This window comes from Mizuhopecten yessoensis, unplaced genomic scaffold (assembly GCF_002113885.1).
Source record: "Mizuhopecten yessoensis strain PY_sf001 unplaced genomic scaffold, ASM211388v2 scaffold8213, whole genome shotgun sequence".
Taxonomy (NCBI): Eukaryota; Metazoa; Mollusca; class Bivalvia; order Pectinida; family Pectinidae; genus Mizuhopecten; species Mizuhopecten yessoensis.
The window spans coordinates 635,905-657,561 of record NW_018407435.1 but is presented as its reverse complement, the minus strand read 5'-3'; the positions used below and the strand labels follow the sequence as shown (position 1 = coordinate 657,561).

The 21,657-nt window shown below is 33.7% G+C and overlaps 1 protein-coding gene across 1 annotated transcript; it reads right to left on the bottom strand.

Moving 5' to 3' along the window:
• Positions 1-4,035: 4,035 nt before the first annotated feature.
• Positions 4,036-14,964, bottom strand: LOC110455431 (homeobox protein ceh-19-like). The gene is made up of 3 exons (XM_021505564.1): positions 14,311-14,964; positions 6,417-6,630; positions 4,036-5,549 (listed from the first exon to the last, which is right to left on the bottom strand). The coding sequence occupies exons 1-3, from the start codon at positions 14,804-14,806 to the stop codon at positions 5,435-5,437; spliced, it is 825 nt and encodes a 274-aa protein (XP_021361239.1). The 5' UTR covers positions 14,807-14,964; the 3' UTR covers positions 4,036-5,434.
• Between the last annotated feature and the right edge of the window lie 6,693 nt (positions 14,965-21,657).

Here is a 21,657-nt window from a genome sequence, read left to right as displayed (position 1 = left end):
CACGCCGAAGATGTCCCTGCACGCGGGTTTGAATTCCGTTGCATATTCATTTTCATTTTAAAATATGGTTTATTTGCGTTTCTAGCGTAAACATTCACTTTCGATCTATAATTATGATACTCTATAAGAAACAAGCTGTAGACACTCAACACAGTGTAATCTATCTTAGAAATGAAGACTAGGAGTTAAAGAGTTACAATGTGACCAATGTTTGGCTTCACAGCGACAGTTTCGAACTGAAACCAAACTGTTGGTGACCTGTACCATTTTCGTCTAGCCCGGCTTTCAAAACGGTTTGACTATTTAGATTAGAGTTGTTATTTAAGAAACAGGGGCGCATCTAATGGAAAGATGTTACATCCTTGTTGGATTTAAAAAAGAAATTGTAAGGCCTGCATTAACATCTTCAAGTCCGCCGGCGGGACATATTCCAATATAATGTTATATCTTAAAACCTGACGAATATATTTAAACGAAACATTTCCCGAACTCTGTGATATTTGTTAATGCTTTTTGTTGTTTTGTTTTTAGAAATGGGAGGATCTGATGTGTTCGTGTTTTAGAGACTTTGCATTATCCCACGATCATTTTTAACGTGTTATTTGGTATTCATTATGTGTTTAGGGGCATTAACTAATTCAGTCTAAGAAGGAGCCTATTTACCCATTGCAAACCTATTATAAATTGTGTCAAGAAACATGTTCAAATATGTGCACACCACTTCGAAAATACTGTAAAACTGGAAATTTTCACCTTCGGAAATGTTCGCGTTGTGAATGTTTCGCAACAGCAATAATTCTAAAACCTCTGTATTATTCTATATATCTCTTATCTACATAATCTATGAATATGTGAATTTGCGGGTGGATAGTTTTACGCTAAATTACTCAAGGCATAGACAGGAGGTAGCATTCCCAAGACTTGAACATTTCCCATTATGCAGTATTCAATTAATCATTAAAGGCAAACATCCAAATGATCTCCTTTTATGAATTTCAAACTAAGTTCGGCAGCGCACCTGAAACTTTGCAGCATATTTTGGTCAGGTAAAAAGCGTTTTTGATTAAAGCGTCTTTATTCATTGTGTGTACCCTCGTTTAAACGCTAATTCCGAGAGAGAAGTTAAATATGTAGATACTTATACTATAGTATCACAGACAGGGGAGACAAACTAAAACCACTTTGTGTTTTTTGGTAGGTTATTTGTTACCTGTACTATCGAAACAAAAAAGTAGTTTCTCCCACTAAAACTGAAAGGAACGGCAATTAAAAACTTAATCGGATCTTGGACGATTAATTATTTGACGGTAAACGATATGCCCTTGAAAGTACGAGCAAAGGTTCCTCATTAATGATAAAAACTAAATGCTTGTCTATCGATCGATCCTTCTGCGAATGATAATAGGCCCTCAGAGAAGAGGCGATGTTTCGCTCTCTACCGTTGTAATGAATAGACCATTAAGTGCTAGTAAATTAATGGTAGCTCAGAAAAAGTATAGAATTCATAATAAATCACACTTGTAGAGTACTTTCATGTCATTATAAAAATGTTCTCTAAGCCACAACTTAATCAGTCGCTATCTGCCCTTTCTGGGGAAAATAAAACGTTTTGAAGCTTGAAATAAAAGTGCAAAACAGCATGGTTACAAGCATAAAATATATACTTTAGCTTGATAAACACTAAAATGTGATAAATGTCCGTTAATTATTTTTTTAAAGTTTAAAAAGTTTCAAGTTCACTAAGAATTTCATAATTATTAATATCCCCTTATAATACGTTAACGTAAACATCAATTAAATAAATCCAACGTTTTAATGAGTCTTTGTTAGGTTTGGATCAAATTGTGGCCTAATATTTATAATTCTAGATTTACTAGTCGCGCAAAACCTTTGACGTTATCAATATCCAACGACCACGGATTGTCCTAACGTATTAACCCAGCTCGCCAAGAACAATTATGAGTCCATTGTATTGTTGTAATTACCTATCTCGCCAAAATTATCGATTTTCACAGTATACAGCCCCAAAAGTACGCATTTAGTCTACTCTGCATTAGGAGTGGCATCGCTCTTCTCTTTAATCATAGCGGCCATAAAGACAATCTTTATAGCAATGAACCGCTCTGTCTAATTGGCGAAAGGTGTCGGTCCCCTATATCCTTCACAAAAACCAATCAGACTGCGCATGCGCTTTAATGGCCGGTCTGTCGATACGGGATGACGACCACGAGGGTTCTAATTAAAGTGAAGTCTGTCCAATTGTAGCCGGAGAAATTTGTCCGATCAATTCAGTCGTTCATATACAATTATAACGTTCTGAGGTGCCAGACCGCCATTCCGTACCGAACTGTGTCTGTTCACGATAATCGGTAACATGTCTGACCTTCGTATTTCACGTTTGGCTGGTTTTAATCTTGACAAGTTTAAACAATTAGGGGCTAACGAACGTAGCAATGAGGCCTAAGAAATAAACATGGCTAAACTTTATCGAGGGTTAATACCTAAACGGTGAAACCCTAAGAACCTAAAGCAAATGTAAATAATATTTTAATCACGTACGAAACTAACCATGAAGGTTAAATATAGGCTAAATACAGCTTACAGAAGTACGAAACTAAAATGATAGGTTAAAGCAAAATTAAAATATAATCCAGTTTGAAGCTAAAGTGACGATTTAAGCACCACAAAGTAGAAATTAATGGAGAAAAATGGCAACCAATTAAGATTTTAAATTCAGAAGGAAATTAAAAGAAAAGTTTCTCCCTAAACACTTCCAAAAACTGAAACTTTGACAGGAAACTTTGAGCTCTTGAAGTTAAACTTTATTTATTGTAAACAATTACAAATATTAATCGTTTGTGTTGGTTCAAGAAACTGGAGTATTCAGAGAAACCTATGTGGTCGGGCAGGTGACTCGATATTTTTTCACGTCAGTTCAAAGAATCGTACCCCGACCTCCTTGATGAAAGGCGAATGCACTGTCAACTGCGCCATTCGACCCAGTTTTGAGCGTCATGACAAAAGCTTTGATAAAACCTGTCTGAAAATATAATGCGGAACTTTTCCAATGAGTAATTATAAAATAGACATCAGCTAGTGTTCAGAATGTGAAATTACGGCAAAAATAAGAAGGGGATTCGAGCCCTGGACCTTCGATCATCGTACAACTGTTAGTTATATCCAAAAATAAATTAAGGGGAGGTAACTGTATATTGAGAAGACAATAGTGAAATTAGCTATTGTTTTTGACTGCAGCGGGGCATGGATCCTTAAGTTAGACTGATAGGATACACGTACTTTACGAAGGTACGTATGCATCTAAGATAACAGGTTATAACGATATTAAAATATATTTTGCTAGGGTACATATCATCTCTTACGCTAAAGTTAAATTCAACTTAATATAAATTAAGTACGAAAATAAACCTAAGGGTAACGTAAACAAATCAAGATTGATTAAACTCAAAAAGTACAAAAATCATACATCAGGTCGCTGGGACTCCAAACCAACACTGTTGCTTAAGGTAAAAATAAATAAAAGTGTCTGAGAATGGCGCTTCGACGGAGAAAGGACCTATTCAATCATTTGTCAATGTAGACAGTAAAATAAAGTAAAATTTCAGTCACAATTCTAAAAGGATACCTACATCATAATAGCGATTGAGGGACGAGTTTGAGTGGGCGAGTACGTAATTACAATTGTTTCTATGATATACCCCGAAGTTTGTTATCAAGAAGAATAATAATTTTGTTTTGAATGGCCTCTTTACATACCTAGTATGTTTATACACCTATTTACCATATCTAATCGATAGCGATTCATTACTAAGTTGACATTTGAAATAATGATTTAAAGTGTTTTTTTTTATTTACAACCGTCATAGTTATTGTATGATTGGTTTTAATTAAGACATGAAAAATTAATAACACATGTTCATCTCTATTGATTTTAGAATAAAACATCTCGTTCTAGAACATTACTCTATTACGGGTCTACAATATGAAAACAAAACGCAAACAACGTAATACGGCAAGACAAATTTTGCACATGTGCCCATTTTACTAGTTTTTAATTCATGGAAGGAAAATACATCACTTTTATGTACTTATCTTATTTATATCATAATAGTTATCAAACAGATAAATAAGTAAATCATCTGTTTTTATCTCACATATTTGTCATAATGCATTTCTTATGGCGGTTTCTAGAATCATTTTGTTGCATTAAAGTTACAACCTGAGAAAAAACGTTGAACATATATGAAATTATTTTATGCACTGGTCTCTATACCCCACTTACGTAAGCCCTTCATCATTTCAATCATTAATTAACAAATTAAATTTCATCTCATTTCTCACAGATACAGGCCATTCTTTGGAACAATGCATTTCCCCCAAATTGTTGTTGGTAAAAAGCATGTAGATTCGAAAATAGTTGACGTTTCCCCGTCTGATACATTGTAATATTACGAAATAAATGTTTGCTCTCTCGAATAACAAACAATTTTATCATGCTTGACGTCACATTTAACAATGATGCGACATCACGAAATCGAACACATCCCGATGCCGCGATGCCGAAACAGACGACGCTTTTTTATATTTCTGGGCTAGTTCTGGTGAAGTGAATAAGAGAAAAATTATCTTTCGTGTCAAGGGGTGTAGGATAGGGAACTCCATCCTTGGGATTTTCAAAATTGTACAAAACCGTCAGCAAAGCATCGGGGTTTCACTCAATTTAAAAAATCCCTATACTCTTCTGCACGAAAAACATTATTTTTAATACAGGGACTTTGGCACGTTAACACTGGAATATCGTACTCATTTCATGATAATACAATGGCGAATACAGGTTAGATATTACGGTGTTAGATCTATATTTCAGCATTAAATGTGACGTGAAATACAGTAGCCTATCCCTTGCTCACATATCATGTTGTAAACGGTAATTCTACTTTGTCTCGCGTTTTGTTTCTAACAATATCGTGATATTGAGTCAGAGTAAACATTTTATTCTATAAATATGAGCATAATTTTGACACAATTACACCATTCTGTTAATAAATAAATAATATATGTGCAGATACCGGTGGTATTTTGTCCCATAAGGGAAGATAATCGACACGCCCTTTCAGCATTCCTGTATGACTTTATATGTTAACAGGAAACATTTTGTAATGGCAACCGGAGAATAAATTTCCATATCAACACGTTTTTGAGATCACATGAATAAAAACATATTTCACTTGAAATTTCTATCATAGAAACGTTGCGCAGTTGCCATATATATTGATTGCATTTTATAACTCGGTCTTTGTGTGGAGCTATTTAACAGTTTTAAAGCAAACATGTTTGCAATCACAAATGTCCTTGCATTACGGTTAATGTCAATGTAACAATCGGTTAATAATACCATTACACTCTCCACTGGTGTCTATAACTGTATTCCGCTCTCTAGAACAAGTCCTTTTGATGTACACCGCCCTAATGATAGCAGTAACCGATTCGCTGCCTGTCTCTCTAATTCCTTTTCCTCAGCTGTCTGTCGTCTGCAAAGATACAAAGGCAGTATATAGTTGTATTATAGACTTATAGACCCAGACTGGTAGGATATGTAATAACACATTCACATAAAGTGTCCATTTGTTACAGGCCTGATTACATCTTGTATGACATCACAAAGAGCAATAAATGACGTCACAAATTCACAGAAAGGCAAGCTTGCGGTATATTAACAAAATCAGTAATGTTACATTCGACAACGTTGAACACAATATGTCATGTAGATACAATGTTTAATCTCTTCATATTTCATTTATCGAATATTCTTTCACTAAGTCATATATGTTCATAAAATCGTTGTCATGTGGTAGATTTTGAAGGGATTTACGATAATGGAATTATAAACATTTATAAACAATTTGTCAATTTTAAAATATCTGCACTTGTCTCACATGTAAAATATAAAGCTCGAAATTGAGGAAAGTCTAGATATGTACTTACGAAGATCAACCAAATTACATTTTGCATTCACTAGACACAGGAACTTTGACACAAATATAATCTCGTACCTGTAACTGATCGAGATCGTTGTAATCTCAGTGGAGAGCTGAGATTATGTAACATGACCCAAATTGAGGCGCAATCTGAGGTTAGGTTGTTACAAAATCTTAGCCCAGAGTTTGTATTTGCACCATATCTTATAATTAACCTTTGGTAGCATTAAGGTTCATCTTCTTTTAAGAGGATTTTGTTTAAATTTTTGTGCAAGTCTTTTACAATTTCGAATGAAAAGGCAACAACGTCTTACTAACAAGAAGTAAGGGAAGTTCTCAAGTTAGTAAAGTAAAACATAAGCTTGCTCGTTAGTCAAGAAACTAGGGTCGTTATCAGACGAAAAAGAAATAACACCCTACCTCCATTTTGTGCGTCTGTTTTGGAACCACGTCTTCACCTGAGAATCAGACATCTTAAGGGATTTTGCAATCGACGATCGTTCGGATGACGCCAGATATTTCTGCTGTTCGAATCGTCTCTCCAGCTCCATAATCTGTAGTCTTGTGAACGAAGTTCGAGGTTTCTTCCGTTTTGGGGGCGTTCTGTTCTGGTAGGGGTGTCCTATTCTCCGGACTAGATAACGAAAAAAACACAATCATAAATAACAATGGACTTTATTGTTAGATAGTCAAAAACATTTCTTTGGTTATTCAAGATGTAAAGCAGGCCGTTGGCGACATTGGGTCGACGCCCTTCGAGACCAAATGTGACATTAATAGAAGGATTATGTATTAGGCAGTCATTGAAACGTAGCAGGTTACGCAAACTTGATGACATATTTGATGTAAATGTGTTGTCAGTGTGACCTTTTTTTTCGAAAATGTAAATTTTACTGTTATTCGAATGTTATGCAAATAACAAATGTATTTTCATCAACAAACAACTTTGACTTTTTATTTAAACATTCTTCAAGAAATATGTCAAATGTTTATCCTTTCGCATCACCAGACGTTCTCTCCTTTTGTTCTGTTGAGGGAGTAGACGTGAATGAATTGAATGAAAAAAGGCACAACGTAAATACCCTTCATGCACCCGATATGTCTCAATATTTTATGACAAACGATAATAAGATTATATCATATTAATAATTTTGAAACGAAATTACATTTAAGTAATACTCGACTAAAATAATATGAACATTTGAGAAAATGAAAAATTGATAAACGGTGTAATTATTATCATTATAATCTAGGGAAATCGGCAGTAATGAGACTTGTAAGGTATGTATTCAACATTATATATTTCTGCGTCCCCGTTTGATATAGCATACCTTCTTAATTTGAATAATTTTGCCTATTCAAATCGTTAGCTCTCCTCCATGTTTCCAAATCTCCGAATTGTCCATATGAGTTATTTTATTTCATTTCTCTTTTTATTTACATTCAATGAAGTCTTCAGCAAACCCTGATTTTAGTTGTTGGACTATTGATTACGTGTCAGAAGTGTTTGGGAGTTAGTTTTGATGCGTAATAGAAGGCACAACTGACAAAACGCTTTTCAAATACACGCCTTATCACATCTCGCCAATCATGTTTTTTTTAACTATAACAAATTATATGTTGTGTAGGGTTATGCAATAAAGAAAAGAATTTATCCGAAGGTACGTGTCCAACTTTCATTGTGACTGGAGTTTTGTAATCTTTAAATATCAAAGGAATGACCAAAATGTATAACCTAAAGGTACATGTTTCCTTACGTGATATGGGTGTGCTGTGGTGTTAGTTGCCTCCCTTGAACAACTTTAATTACTTTGTCAATATTGTAACCTTAATGATATCGTAGCATGTATTAATTACACACTGTGACCTAAGCACTATGAGAACATGTTTTTGTGTAATTTTCAGGAATAAATTGTTTCACAGTTGCCATTTTAAAGGTAAAGGTGCATGGAGTTCTTTTTAAAAGTAGATTCATATCACAGTCAGACATCGTATATCCTTAATATGAAATCAATTTCTAAAAATCATTTCAATATTGTCTAGATTAAAACAATAATTTTGTACGATGAATTCGATGTCGTAATTTCAAGATATTGGCTGAAGTATCGGTACAAAAACACTATTAATATCAAAATAATGAAATATGCTTTACATGTTAATCATGTATAACTGTCACTATGATATTCATAATACCAAAGCAAATAGTAACCACTCCATGGCAGGCCCCTTCGGTCAATGAAAACATTTTCCGTAATATATCAGCTAAGATTTTTTTCCTCAACTTAAAGTTCCCCATAGATTTTAAATACTTCATTTTGAGAAAAGTCTTAGATTAGCAAGGCTAGGGAACCTGGACATAATATGTGATAACGTCTCGTTATTGGAGGTAATGATATAGTATCAAAGAAAAAATGTAATATTGTCTGTACTATACAGTACATATATTCAATTATCACAAGAATGTGTAAAAAAAAATGTTTTTAATTTACATAACCCTTCGACCAGGTGACAGAGTTGTAACCAGGACAAATGTTAGTTAGTATTCAATAGTATGTGGTACGCAAATAAGATGTTGTATTATTTTCGCGAGGAATCACGAATTCAAATGTCACACAGGTATTTGTTTGGTTTAATACCTGTGACCACATCTTTCGTCAATGTTGTCTAAAGCCGTGTTTCATTACCACAAGTTTTATCATGTTTAGGATGTTTCACTTATCTAATATCACTGGTGTACAACAGTATATGTTTCAAACTTATCAAAATTACAAAAATCAATAAAAGGTGACAAGTTTGTCTGTTTTATCATTTTTAACCAATAGAGATGTGACGTCATATTTTTATGCTGTTCCTGTATTGAATTGACATCCTCGAATATAAGTGCAAAATTAAAGAATTCCCGCATAGTTATCGATTTTTATTACTAAATATTTTTTATTAAAAAACGAAAATGGACAATTGTAAATAACAATAATGGTACCCCTTTTTATACTGAATATCATATTAAAGAATATACCACAAAATAAGCTTTCGCAAAAATTAAATATAATTAGGCATACACTATTGATATTAGAAAAACACTATAAACGATATAATGTGAAAAATGCTCGAACGCTCTCCACTGACAATCTTCCGTTTTACTGAATATGACAAATTTAACAAGGCGAACACAAACTATGAATGGAATGTAATATAGTCTGTAGTCCATTATGGAAATGGTTATTGATAATTTATATCATTGGAAATAGGACAACTAACTAACAGCAGTAAAATCCCTCTTCTTTATACCAACATTTATTTCTTCTTAGACTGTGTTTAAGAGAGAAAACATAAATTGGTAAATAGTTGTAAAACAGATGTTCATGTGTCTCACTCGATCACGTTAATAAAGCCACATTGTTTAAATGTCTGTCTGCTGCTGCCAAGCTTTGAATGATGTACGTAACATACAGAGGTGATATCACCTTTCGTGTTAGATACAGTACGCCAAAAACGAATTACACTTCACGATATGTACCAAAAACGTATTTGAAATATTATAATTTGGAGGATCTTGCACTTTTTCAAGTACCACCCTTTCCAACTTGGCACAAACTATTATTAGAACTGAAGGGAATGTGCATAACACCTCTTAATTCTTGAATTTCAAAACACAGATTAGTACTGATTAATCTCAGATTAATAATAAGTGCGAAGATATACTATGAACAGTGTCATTACTCAAAAGAGATTACGTGGTCATCAAGGTTCAAACAAGAAATTGAAAAGATCATTTTAGTTTCGGTATTCAATCGTGACCTTTAATGAAACATTAGGTACTCGCAAATAATTAGGGTAATAACATATCATGTCTTCAACACACAATTATAAGAAAGGAGTTAGGAATTTCAATAAAAAAAGGTCACATTTATCGAGGAAACATCAAGGTGAAAGGAAACATATGGGCTTCTGATAAAACGTCATTGATGTAAGCAGATCTCTCAGACAGATGATGTTTTCGTGGGCAAAAGATGGAAACGATATTATCTCATTAAAATTTTGTATACCTTAGATTGTACATGTGATGATATTACCCAATACGAACGGTTTATTCGGGAAAAATACAATATATACAGTGGACATTACATAGTTTAATCATTTGATTAGTCTTAAGGTTGCACTCCTGCAAGATTTGTTTGTTTGATTGCTTGTTTGTGCCTATTAACAGCTATGGTCATTTAAAGACGTGCAAGGATTTTGCATTACTTCATGAAAAAAAAAAAAAAAAGTTTCTTGATTTTAAGTAACTCGTCCAATCTCTTTCAGAATGTGTGTCTAACGAGACACCGAAACAAAATGAGAAACACCATGCACCTTCCTCAGAAACTGAAAACAAATTATGCATCAACAGTGAAAAAGATTTTGTAAAAAAAAACATACTTGGTTGCATAGCAACAAATTATCACACACCTTATATGAAAACCTAAAGCTTGTCGTGAAGTGCTTTATTCTTTGCGAGTAATCTCATTACCACTATAATCGCAGATGATCAATTTCTGCAAAAGTAGTGAGCGTAGTTATTGTGTATGTGGATGGGAGCTCATTATATTCCTCAGATAAGATCGGGATTTTAAAAAACCAAATAATGATTTTTGTGCACATCTGTGAAATATTGAACCCACGAGAAAAATACCTTAACATCATCAAAAGGTTATTTTTTCCTGATGTGCTTGCGGTATCTTTGTTAAACTTTACTATTTGTCATTTCGTCTTCTCCTGCTATTTATAAAATTATTTATTTACTTCCATTTGAATACATTCATATGGATTTTAAAGAATAATGACATCACCTAAAGCTCTTTTTTATTTTATTTCACATACTTATATGTTAAAAATTGAAATTCTTGTGTTTGAAAATGTTGGCATTTTGACCCAGCTAATCGCGATGTGAACTGATTGTGACGGCGTTAGTTCTGAACTCTATAAATACAAAATTCAAATCAAAAGCAAATGCCTGACTGCTTGTTGTTTCTGCCTTCTGGGCTTCTTCATGCCGACTGATGTTTATAAGTCACCGTTAATTACTACACATCAGTCCACACGAAGAAGCCCAAAAAGACAGAAAGGCCTTGCAGTCAATCTTGTTTGTTATTGTATTTTATATTTCCTTTCGAATGACTTTACTTTATTATCTACAATAAGATCTCGCTCTATATATAAATATTCGCGTGTAGAAATTTGGCGAATATTTCCACTTCACAATTATTTCTCTAATTAAAGAAACACAAATAACGGCGCCGGCAACCGATTATTTTGCAAAGCGCTTTAAAAACGAAATGTGTACAAACTAATTTAAGCCTGCTTAGTCGTCCGATACGAGTTACCCCAGACGCTGGGGATAGAACCCATGACAACTTGCAAACCGGGTTCAAACGCTATCAAATGCTCAAGAACCCACGTCCACAGGGGCTGGCTTTATTGGTAGATGTTTAATATAGATTTGTTTTGGTTCAAGTTTTATTTGTTGAAATAATACTAAATATGTGATCACATGCAACTGAACCCCATAACGGCACGTTTTTATATGTCTGTCATTTCATTATCAAAAATGAACGCCGATTTTGTTATTTGGATACCGTTATATTAATATGGTGTATCATGATTAAGGGTCGTGATAGGAATCACATTAACACAGATAATATGAACATAACTTTACAACGACTAGTTTAGATAAACGCACAAAAACAAACAGTAAATCGATATCGTGCTTGCTCGAACGTTGCTGTTGTTTATGTAGTGTGTGTGTATTAACCGCGGTAGAATAAACAATTAAAATACAATTACACCACTCTATAAAAAACATCCTCTCCACAGCTTGTCAACACGGTTGTTTAGTATCACTAACTAATGCTGTACATAATAATTCAATAAATTACAATTATGTTGCTTTGTGTCTATAATAACCTCACACCTAATGCTATAAATAAGAAATGAGGTTTGTCATTGAAGAATTAGAATAATTAAAAAGAAATGGTATTTTGAATATTAATAAAATTACTGAAAAAATGAGAAGTTTGTATTTATTTCTTTTCAGTGAGAATAAGAACACTGTAAAACGAAACGCAGAAACATAAGCCAGGCCTGACAAGCGCAACATTAAGATAGTTTAGTGTTGACGTTTGTCCTTGATTAACTCAGTGATAAATTAATTCAATTATGACACTAAAATAGGAAAATTAAACCAATTAAACAGAAATAAAAATAAATAAACAGAAGGGAAAAAAACAAAGAAACAAGCATCTGATTTCATCACATCATGTGTTTTCGGGAACTAGTTTGAGAACTTCTGTGTGAAACAACCTTTACATGCTATATATGTAATACAATGTAAAATAATATAAGCACAATTATACCAAGACATTCAAACTTAAAATACCTTCACGTAAGATAAAGTCAAATGTTCAAAGTGTATAACTCCAAAAGTTACCCAATTGCAAAAATAAGATATAATATATAACTGAAGCACCTTTCATTTTTTATTGTAATTATTTTGAATCATATGTTTTTATTCTAATTCTTATAACATATAAAGATAAATACACCTGCATATATTGATATCATTTGCATTAGCTATATGATGACTCAGGTTAACTTTAGGCTCTTATATTATTTTTAAAGGATAAGCCTCGTTATGCCACGCTATGCTGGTGTACCGCCGTCAATCCTTTAGCTGATTTTGTATGACTGTTTAGTTATGTATAATTGTTCTTTGGTTGTTTCTTTTTTTTTACAAACATTCTCTTAACACATCAAAATCCTTTTAAAAACCAAAAACATCAATAAATCAGTAAACACGATATATTCACAAAGCTAATTTCATCGTCCGAGTACAATGAAAAAATCAGTAAAATAATTTTATAAATGATAAATTCAAATTAAATATGTTTTGTATTTTATTATATCACTATGCTAGAGTCATAACAATTCACAACGTTTCCCCCTACTAAACAATCAGTCAGTAATTTCTCTGCAGCTTTTTATATTTTTTCACATGCCATGTGTTTAATAAATACCAACATGAAACCAAAAAACGTTATGTACTGGAAATAGATACACAAACACACCTAGGGTGTTATTGAATTATCCCATGTTTACTTGGTCTCTTTGACACAGACAAATCATTAGGTTGCTTTGACGTCATCTATTGGGTAAATATATGTGATACGTCCCAGTGTCAGGTATGTGGTTTAGGAACAGATATATACAATTCCAACAAATAACTGATTGCATGCGTAAGTCAAGCATTGCAAGAAACAAAGTGAATTGCAAGTACAATAGGTAGATAACATAGTATACACCGACACCGTTGGTGACATATATAAATAACATTGTTCTAAATTTAACCTGTAGCAATTGCAGGCTAAACAAACTGTTATTTAAAAAAACAATGAGTGAATAGATTCATGTAATTGAACGGAAAATGAACAAAAGAGTCATAAACCTACGTAAAAGTACGCACAGAATGTAAAATATTATTAATTTCAAATGGAATAAATTGAAAATAATATTGTCTTCTATATTCTTTTGTGGGAGCAATACAAAATGGCCCGTTTTCCTGATCTTGATAAAAACAAATATATGCCAGGAACGCCTGCCTAATTTGTATTATTACCCCCTGAGTAGACAATCCCGTCAGGGGAAGTGTTGCTAAGGAGAAGCGGTGAAGATAAAAAAATTCGATCATTAGGGAAATGTAATCAGCAGAATCATGTCTTTGTCAGTTATAGAACTAGGTCATAAGTCACGTAATATAATTATCTTAATTATGTACATTGTCTTATATCATTAAACGAAACACGATGCAGATTTATAAGGAATAAAACAGAATATTTAACAACTAAGGTTTCCTCGGAATTCTTTACTGGGACAACGCATGAAAATATATAAACAAAAACAAATATATGAATTTATTTTTTTCAATTTTGAAGTTGTGGATAAATAAAAGTTAATTTGATGTCTAACGATAGCATGTCATTAGCTTAATGGCGTGTGAGCAGTTTATCGTAAATTAGTTTTGCATTAATAACAGTGCTGGTAATTCGTTTATAAAAAAACTAGTAAGAAACATATTTAATAAAAGTGATCAAATTGATGTTGTTTAAATGAAAACACAATATAGATATATCATCAATCAACTATTCAATTGATAGCACCTTACAATATAATCATAAAATGTAATACCACAGCATTATAATATTAAAACATCGTTATGATATAATTGTATTTAATTCAAGATGATGTAAAAAATAATGACAGGTTTTCCTTGAATACATACCTCCAAATCTGTCTTTGTTGATATCTCGAAGTGACCACATGGTCAGATGATTTGCTATTGTATAAAATGACTCAGGTGTTTGAACTTTATGGTCCTCCATTTGTTCAGATTTCAAACTTAAGTCCATTCCTCCCACACGAGAAAACGCCGTTTCGTCCATTTTACTCGTATTTGTAATAATATGTCTATCATTTTCATCGTGGCTTTGTTCATGTTCTTCACTGACTTTTCCATACCGTCTTTTTCCTGATTGTCTCAAGATGCTATCAATCCCGAACGAAAGGTGTGACGACTCATACCTGCTTTTTGGAGAGTTATTTTCGTATTTATCCACGTCTTCTTCTTCTCCACTAGAGGGCGTTGGTAAACTATTTTCCTGTGGCATACCTTGAAATGGTAATCGGTTTCTTCTTTCAATATTTAATTTCTCAACACCGACCCGCGCATAGACCTCATTGTGTGTTGTGATGTCTATATCGAATTTTTCTTCAGCCATTTTGACTTCTGCTCTAATGCGCCAAATATCCGGGCTCTGTTTATAGCCTCCTTTTACCGGAATGAAGAGTTTCCTCTCGTCGGGTCAATTAATACAGCGGATTGGGAGGAGAAGGGGAAACGATGATGATGATGATATGGCCGAGTCAGACAGTTAAATGCTTTAATTTACCAAATAATGAAAGAAAATGACAAACAGTTGTGTTATAGTGGAGTGTTATCTCAGGCCCACTCTGGGCTTCGGCCACGCCCTGACAAGATTAGGTTCAATCGAAGGCGACTAATAGGACATCTGTTTGCCTTGCCCGTTTAATGATCGATATAGCCCCGTCCAGTCAATCACATTAGGCTAAGCACTTGTAAATTTGGCATTCCCACCGACTATTAAAACCCTTTAAATTACCATGAGATCTCACAGATAGAGTGGCCCTGCCTTTCGCTGCAGCGTTATTCTCGAGTCTCTATCAAACCACTGGTCGTGAGGCTATTGATCGAGATGACAAATCAGCTTTATTGCCTTATAATACGCCGATACAGTTTTTGGTTATAACTCCATCTGATCTGCTCGAGCAGACAATTGAATAGGCAGTATCTCCAAGTTAAATAAACAATTATTAAAAGTGAAATAAATATCACACAGCCCTTGGCCTATACGTCATCGATTTGACTGCTGACTCGTGGCGGGCCGGAGGGCATTCTTATCGGTAGACTGCGCCTGGTCCCTGTACGTTCCTATGTACGGGAGCCGACATTCGCTGACGCCTAAGATGTAAAGATTTTTTTAAGGAGAGCGGCACACGAATTCTAAACACGCATGTTACGCCGGCTTGATTATGTGACATAGGAAATATATGGGGAAATTATGGGAAAATTCATATCTAACAGATCACAAACAATTACAAGGGGACTTTGAATTTGTTAAATTTATTTGCAAGGCATCAATTTTATATTGTTCCGTTACGTATTTATAAATTGTTTCATAAACTAGTTAAAGGGTACTTATTTCAGCGCATCGTTCGCAGCCATAAACATATTAATACAAGTTAACCAAAGATTATTTTTGGTTTTATTTGAGCAAATATTTTACACAGTGGTTTAGCAGTTTTTATATTAACACGTTTTTTCATGGAAAATTTTTTACTAAGTTTAGACTGACGTCATCCCTGATGTAATGTGACGTCATTGGTGTTAATAGTTAAATGCCTTCAATCAAGGCAGACACTAAAACGTGTAATTGGAAATCACGACATGCTGACAACAGTAAAATTCCCCAGCGTAGATCAAAACATCTCATGTAGAAAACCCTGTAATATCTATGAAATATATACTATATATAATCACTAACTTTAAAGGTGGGAAAGGATAGGATTAAATTTCAAATAAAAAAAGGATAGAAACAAGGGGAAAAACTTTATGAGCACCTTAAACGCAAAACTGTAGTACTCTGTAAAGAAAAATGAGCAAAACCGGGGAAAAATAGCTAAATTGATTGTACATGGTGCGATACACTGCCGTTCCTAATGCACAATATCAGAATGAAGCATATACAACTTTGCAAGGGTAGGTAACTTTTTTTGTTGCTTAAAATGTTTATACATAACAGAGGATTCTTAAAGTAGAAAGAACAGCTCTGAATTTTTTTTCTTTTCCATATTATAACTAAGACAGTGGTACTCTTTATTTTGAATTTATTATTCATGAAAACATGGTTACTAAACAATTACTTTAATATCTTGAGAATGAATACATACTGCTAGTTCACATCAGCCTAAACATGAACTAAGATTCTATATTTTCAAGAAATCACAATGTGTAAAACCCCCTTCTTCACCAGTATACCAAACCCTTTTCATATTTACATCCTTTGATAAAGCATGTAAACTTGTCAAACAATAAATAAGTACTACAATGTCTTGTCGGGGCCATATCAAGTTTTTTTCCAGAAAGGGCAAGAATCTTCTTACTCCTCGGGTGGGACCAGTCATGATGTTTCCTGTCACATTCGGCAAAGTCAGCTGGTCATCAATGATCTAAAACATATCTTACGAATCTTAAATTAATGCTAGACGCTGAAATAACACTGCAGGAAATTACCGTAATGTTGACGACCGTCAACTACTTGAACGTAGATTGACATTTTTCAGGTGAATACGTACCGTTGTCATTGAACACATAGCATCGTTATAAAGTTGGATTCTTTTGTGTTAAAATTTGTAGTAACGTTCTTACAAATTAATGAATAGTTTTAGTTCTAGATATATCGGGTATGTTTCGTACAATGCACCCTAATACTAGTACACATCCTTCGAATGTATTTAACCAGCAAAATGTATATTCATCCTACTAAGTGACGTGTTATTGTAAAACACAAATCCTTTGAGTAAATAGTGGTGTAATATAATGTTGTTCTGTTATTTAATATCATTCTGTTGCTATGGTAATAATCAATGTTTATATTAGCATGTGTCACACTTTGCTCTAGTCTGTTACGATGTTGGTTTGTTCAATAAGCGACGATGCTGTTGCACACAATGACGTTATCAATCAAACTTACAATCAAATTGCGTAGCCAGGGTTAACTACCGACATCATGACCTAATTAGTGTTTAACATGACTGAAAACATGTTTGCTATGTCCTAGATCTCTGGTAACCGTCAAACTTTCCTGGATATTACGAGAGTCTTGATGACATGGGGACACATGTGGTGAAGAAAATACGTACTCTCCAGAGAATCTGGGTTTTTTAGTCGGATTTATTTATCCAATTGATTCGTTATCTGTTCGTTTCCTGTTGTTGTCCCTCTGTGCTGACTTAACTACCAATGTTGCCTTCGGGAACTGACGCTGAAGTGTAGGTTTGATTTTAGTCTGCTTTATCAATCCAGAGTACCTAGTGACCAGTAAATGAAGGGAGTGCCCAAGAATGCCAGGTACTTTTCTTATGTGACCTCATTTTATTGACATTAAAGAAGGGGGAAAGGACAAAAACAACAAAATAAAAAAGACAAAAACAATATAACACCGAAATGCGTACACAGCAGTAAATCTAACTCAAAATCGATAAAACTGAGGCACTGCATTATGGAAGGACATACTTACATGAAGATCCATTTAAACACAAGGAGAATAAGACCATGCGTTATGGAAGGGTAAGCGTCTTCTGCTTCATTGAGACAGCAAAATAAATTGTATTGTCAAAAGACAAATATATTTGGCAGCAGGCATAGCCTACTTAAGCCCTCTCCAAACACAGTAACAAGCAGTGGTACAAGCATGTAGACATAGACAGTAGAACACATGCAAACACATATATACAAGTTGATACTATAAAATAAATGATCAAATTAGGGGAAACAACTACTAAATCCTATTTTTGTTATAATTGAATGTAATGGTTAAAAGTTTAACCTTTTACTTTGATACCGAAAAGATATATAAAATAAATGCATATTATCAAGACAAAAGAAAAATAATTTGTTGATGGAACTGCATGTATAAACATTTGATGGGATTAAATTACCGCACCCAACAGATACAGGCCAAAAAGTCCATTGTATCACACAAGGTCATCCACTGGTGAGTTTGGATATTCAATCCTCCCAAATAGTTTAATAAACAGGTTAGATGAGTATGATAAGAATGAGATCATCTTTCTGTGGTTTCCAACTTGATTCGATATAAATGCATTTTTAAGTAGTCTTCTATATTGGCGTAATACCTGTCGATACTACACTCATACGACATGTTGTTCTCCAATAATTTTAAATTTCAAATATAATCTACTGAAATGAAAAGAAATAAGCATTTACGAAGACGTAATAACCCGTCCAACCTGGTTTTGAATGTGCTTGATTTCGTTTTATAAGGTCTTCAAATTTAATAAATCAAAAATTATTTCTCCTGTATATCTGTTGAATTTGTTATAGATAAATGCGAATTCAATTTTGTCCTTAAGCGTCAATGGGAGGGTTTTTTCGAATTTTTGTTGTTGAAGCTGTGTGTTTTGGTATACAAAATGATGTATTTATCTGAATACAAAACAGCTGCGATAACCATTATACAAGGTGAGACATTGATTTGGCGGAAGGTACGTCATTATTCGGAGTCATCGTCGATTTCAGAGACAAAACGCACGTATCATTGAAAAGAAAGTCGTAAAGCGTTTCTCGTTTCGCGCCGGCACAACAACCAGACAGCACTTCGCAATATAATAAGGGAATTCATATGAATTAAGTGTTTCTGTTTTCACACCAAAACGTAAATTCTGTAAATCTGTATGTAAGGAATGTGTTTTATTCTCCCATTTTCCTCTCAAATAATGGAAAGGTTACACGACTGCACAATTTTCGTCTACTCTTAATCGCGTAAATCAAGACAAGAGTCATGACCTGTCTGGGACCTTAATGTAGGTTTTTTTCAAAATGTTTCAAAGTGGCTTTTACAAGTACTTCTTAAAATAAGATATGTAGTGTTCAGCAAATTCTAAATGTATCAAATGTAAGATTCTTACATATTTATAATACATACCAAAAGAGATTGCGTCCATAGTGTTATGAAAGCAATTTGATCAGCGTCATTTTGAAGATTCTCCTCCTGCCTTGAATAACAAGTGACAGTCATTAGAAACAAACACTTTGGTGATATTAGGCTGTTCCATGAATAGCATTTGCACTGACAGCACAGAAAATTCAATATATAGATCAATAATACCTATAAAAACAAGAAAGTAATAATATGCATTGTTCAGCATTTCTCAATGTTCATGCCGGTATGAACATTCAACAAAATGCCGCTCAATCCTTATAATGTCATTTATTTGCCATTTTCAAAATACGAATTGGTAATACCGTGTTTAATTAAATTTGCAGACGGTGACATTATGTATAAAACGTGTGTTATCCTTATCACTCCAGAACAAAAATGTTTAAAAAGTATTATTAACGTTAATTATAGATAGCGTTGTCAGTAATACTGTTCCATGAATTGTTACCATATTAGATGGCTCATAACTTCGCTCTGATTAAGTAAACGCGTAACTGATGAAAATTTTGGATGTGTATAGTGTTATAGCATTAAACACATTGTATAGCACTAAGTTCTGAATAATTCTATTTTTTACATCTTTTATACCAAGAAGTATATATGTGTGTTACGTTAATCTCATACGAGTCTCAACTTTCTTTCAAATGGGTCATTACGTCTTAACCTAGCTTATAATATACCATACATAAATCAACGTTGACAGGTTTCTTCGAAAAGAACACTTTTGGAGAGGATGTCATTTGCAATAAGAATAAGGTAACATGTCTTCTTAAGGATTGATTCAAGCATATTTTATTGCAAATAAATGTCTACAAAGGAAATGGACACAAGTAATCATAACTTATCTTTTTCTTCAAATATGTGAATATAAACAATTACTCGATCAGGAAATTTACGCAATACGTATAAATCATATTTGTATATGGAAATAGAAAGTTGGGAGGAAGAAGAGATGGAGAGAAGGATATGGATCCCTGTCCTTCTGCAGGCAAACACTAGAGATATCTAATGAACACATTGAAATCACATACAAAAATCAAAATAAATAGATAAATAAATGAATAATTAAGAATCGTAAGAATTCAACATAATTTTAATGGATCAGAGTGGAGGCAATCATTGGTATTTAACAAGGTAAAAATAAATGTTAAAACCTAGGATATTTAATGGCTGTTTATCTAAAGGATGTTTAATACAATCATTGTCTTACGTTAATAACGCGTTATTTTCAAAGTAAGTACGATGTTTATTGTTTTCTTGACGAAATCTACATTCCGAGGCTAGTAATACCCTACTCCTTCGCTGGTACCATAATATGGCATCTCCATTGAATTACACAACTGACGCCAATCTCGTTGTGAGTATATATGATAAGTGTTTGATTTTTGCTCCTTTTCGTTTCCTTTTTAATGAAGTTTGTCACATACATATGTGCAATTTAATATCAAACAAATTAGTATGTTTCTCTTTTGTGACATGCAAGCAAAACATTTCAGTAGAAACCAAGATGTACCTAACACATCTAAAGTATCAAGATTTTAAATGAACTCAGGATTAATGAAGGTTTAGAGCTTAACCCAGCTGTTGTTGCGTTTAACTCATTCACCCCTACATATCTAAACTGAACTTGCCAAGTCTTCGATTTTGTAAGGTTCAAATGTGACTTTAGGGGTGAATAGGTTAACGCCGGAGTATTTTTACCTAACACTACCCCGATATATATACGTCTACAATTGTATCCTGGGATATCCTTGAACAGTCGTAGTAAACGCAGAGAAGTAATAAAATCGCTCACCCTTGTGTGAAGTAGACAGAGAAAACTTTAGCGAATGGTAAGAGTTTTGAAATTTAAAAGCCGAGTGCTAAACTTAAAACAACTTATCCCAAGATTTGTTATTTCTCTGTCCGCAGCACACAGGAGTGATATGTTATCCTATTCTTACCTGCCGTAAACATATGAAGTAAAGGTGAATCCAAAGCACCCTGCCATCAGCAAGCGTTCCATTGATTAGGTTGCCTTGGTTACAATGTATACATTGATGACACGATGTTGATATTTTCAGAATAATAGCGTGTGCGAACTGTCTTTCCCTAGGTAAGTGAAAAGATGTTAATGGTTTTTTCCTTGTAAAAACGGGAACGTACCTGAAGATCCACAACTTTTGGTCAGTAGATCAACGAACTAGCACATTAACTTACATGCTCATTGTCCGTTTCGCCCTCAATTAGACGCAGTGACGTCTATTGTCAATGCTACGACACTTGTGTCTATAGTTAGACGTACTGACGCCATTATATGTGAATAACTT